Here is a 3,093-nt window from a genome sequence, read left to right on the forward strand (position 1 = left end):
GGCTCCCCTCCCCCGGAGCTCCATGGCGGCCGTGGGGCTCCCCTCGCGGGTGGGGAAGCGCCGGAGGCGGCTGAGGTACCGGCAGCCCGCTCTGGTTACCTCAGCCCGGCTTGGGGCTGGGACCGGGCCCTGTGCCCCTTGTCCGGCAGAGCTCAGCCGCAGGCCGGGCGTGCGGGCAGAGAGCAGAGACCATAGAGAGGGTGAAATTTATACCTTTATTGCATTAATACAAAAAACAGCAATCGGGGAGGGAATCAGCAGGGCTGCTGCTCAGCTGGTGCTGGCTTTCAGGGCTGCCATCAACAGCTTCCTCCAACCCAGCAGAGCCGCTTCAGCCACCCCAGGCTGGAGGGTCCGACCTTGGCCATGCGGTGCCGTCAGGCAGCGAGCTCGGGCAGGGCAGGAGGGCTCCATCCTCTGTGGTGCAGCAGGGATGGTGGCCCTGTACCCCTCCACAGCACAGAGGGTCCCCGGCCAGCACCCCACCGGCGTGGGGCCGGGGCAGCAGCATCACAGGGCCTGCTGGAGGAACACAGGGACGGGCTCAGGGTCACTCAGCTGGGACTCGGGGATGGCAGACCTGTGGAGCAGCACAGGGTGCCTCTTGAAGGCTCCAGGCCAAGCCAGAGGAGCTACTACAGGGGTCTCCAGGGATGGTGTGTCCGGTTTGGAGCATCTCAGTAACCGTAACTCCTCGGTGCTCGCATCAAGGGACAGGCTGGTATCCAGGGGGGCTTTTATTGCTGAGATTTCCCATCTGGGTGTTGGCATCTTCCCAAGGGCTGAGAGGTCACCGATGAGCTCAATGCTCTTGGAGGACAGGCTCTCCAGCTGTTTGGGGCGCTTTTCTTTCTTGCATGGCGTGGAGGTGTTCTGCGATGCCATGTCCATCAGGCAGCTGGCTCTGCTGGAGTGCTCACAAGAAAAACCAGACAGGTCAGAGATGACCTGGCTGTGGTGGGTCTTGCAGAAGCAGACAGGACTGTGGTCGGAGATGCTCTGGGTCAGGCTGTGCAGGTCAATCTTCACACAACTGCTCAGAGACTCCAGCTGCTTGACAACATGTGGGGAACTGCCTTTTGTTGCATTGTCAAAGTCCACGAGAAACTCCCAGGTGTCTGGTTTGGAGGCACTGCTGTTGTCCATGTAATAACTGCAGACAGGAGAACAATGGGTCTGGCTGGAGTCCCCAGCCATAAACCCATTTTCCAGGATGTCCTTTATGGTCAGGATGCTGGTACCATGCCTCTTGGTGGACAGCATGGTATAGAATCCCACCACTGCTAAACCTATGGAGAATAAGGATATTAGAATCAACATGTTATTGTTCATTACAGTTCACTAATGAGTTGTAAACGTAGAATAGCTGAACTGATTTGCTGCAAAATCCTGCCTCAATCTTGCTCAGGACAGCGAGGAACTTAGAGGGGTGCAGGACAGGTTGGTGGGCATCCAGCCTGTCATTGTCTTCTAGAGCAACACCAAGGCAACTGTTTATTGCTCAGAGGTCATCATGGAGCATCCCTAGAGTCATATTTATTTAGCCTCAGCCTGTGTACCATTGCTCTTAGCTTAGTGGAGAGTGTCAGTAAACCTTTCCATCTGCTCAAGGTACTAAGATGGAGATACAAGATGACTTTATCCATGTTCCTTGAGTCAGAGGACCATTAGCCTCAGTTAGAATTGAGTCCTTCTGAGATGGGGGCATTAGAACTGATCTCTGGTTAGGATGGGAGAGGTTGAGGAGCAGCTCTCATCTAAGCTTTGGCCCCCCACCTGGAGATCTGTGGGGTCCTACTGCCCACACAACGCACCAAGGGAGGTTCTTGGGGGCAGACCCTCCTGGCTGCTCTCATGTCCTACACCCCTGCCTTCTGCTCCAGGGGCAGGGGATACCTTTGTGCTTCTCCTCCACCCAGGAGGGAAGTTCTTACCACAGGTTTAGCCACCAGCTGCCTTCCTAGAGGGCAAGAGGGAATGGGCCAGGCTGGGGAAAGGGAAGCAGCCACTGTGGCCTGAAGCCATTTCTTACACCAAGTGTGTTAAAAGCAGAAGTAAAAAGCTCCTGAATTTATGAGGGGAGAGCTGTGTAATCACTCTAGAAGAAAAGTTTTCTTTAAGAGACTAAAAGTCTTTTTTTCTTAAAAAAAATTTAAATCAGCTAGCATGTGAAATAAATAGGAAGATGTTAATAATAAATAAAAGGTATATGGTAAGATGATAGACTAAGAGGCACTACTTACCTTCAGCTCCTATAGAGACCCTCTTCAAGATCTTGCTTTTTTTTTTGCCAGTGTTACTTAGAGTGCTTTTATAGTTCTGGTAATTAACAGGCTAATTTCCTAATTAAGCTAATTTGGGAGAGGGAGGGGTTTTTGATCGTTCCTGTTGAAGCACAGGGGCAGTGGCTGTGGGTAACTGCTGGGGGCAAAGGGGGTCCTGCCGGGGCTGGGGTGTGTTTGCAGCTCCTGGAGAGCAGGACCTATGGTCCTCTGCTGAGGGAGGAAGAGGAGGAGGACACAGGGAGCCTTCCTGCTCAGACACAACGCTTGGGGGAGGGTCTCCAACCAGGTGACATCTCTCTTAAGGTTAGTTTGGCAGGACCTGCTGTCCCCGGGGTGGCTGTGCCTGTCGCTGCTCCCTCCTGCTGTCCCTGCGGGGTGGGACAGGGACAGTGGGACAGTGTGTAGAAGACAAAGTCTTTATAAGCTATAATTATTTATGATGAGAGATTTGTACATTTAGCCACTTCTGTGGGGGAAAAAAACCCAACCAACAAACCCAAACCCAACACAAAGCCGCCTTTCCTTTATTCCTATATTTTCCTCTCTATTAAGGAACTCCAGAGGCCAGAGAAGCCGGGGGTTTGGTGACACGGGGCTCTCCCCCCGTGGGGTCCCCCCCGGGACGGGACGTGCCCCACCGGCACCGTGGGGAAGGCTGGGCAATGGCCGTTTGCTCTTTCGCCGCCCGTTTCGATGGGGGTCCGGTGGCCGGTTGGCCGTGGCGTGAGGTGACCCCAGCAGCGCGGTGGCGGGAGGGGGTTCTCCCTGCACCCCTGAGCCCACCCGCAGCCGCGATCCCGGGGTGGGG

At 54.7% G+C, this 3,093-nt stretch overlaps 1 protein-coding gene across 1 annotated transcript; it reads right to left on the bottom strand.

Moving 5' to 3' along the window:
• Positions 1-510: 510 nt before the first annotated feature.
• On the bottom strand, positions 511-2,370 carry LOC106887607. Its single transcript, XM_014941233.1, has 2 exons — positions 2,244-2,370; positions 511-1,289 (listed from the first exon to the last, which is right to left on the bottom strand). Exon 2 carries the CDS (start codon positions 1,261-1,263, stop codon positions 511-513), a length of 753 nt encoding a protein of 250 aa, XP_014796719.1. The 5' UTR covers positions 1,264-1,289; positions 2,244-2,370.
• Between the last annotated feature and the right edge of the window lie 723 nt (positions 2,371-3,093).

This window comes from Calidris pugnax, unplaced genomic scaffold (assembly GCF_001431845.1).
Source record: "Calidris pugnax isolate Ruff unplaced genomic scaffold, ASM143184v1 scaffold55, whole genome shotgun sequence".
NCBI classification, from domain to species: Eukaryota; Metazoa; Chordata; class Aves; order Charadriiformes; family Scolopacidae; genus Calidris; species Calidris pugnax.

Excerpts from the sequence above, each read along its gene's own strand:
- LOC106887607 (XM_014941233.1), bottom strand. The coding sequence starts at position 1,263 with ATGCTGTCCACCAAGAGGCATGGTACCAGCATCCTGACCATAAAGGAC.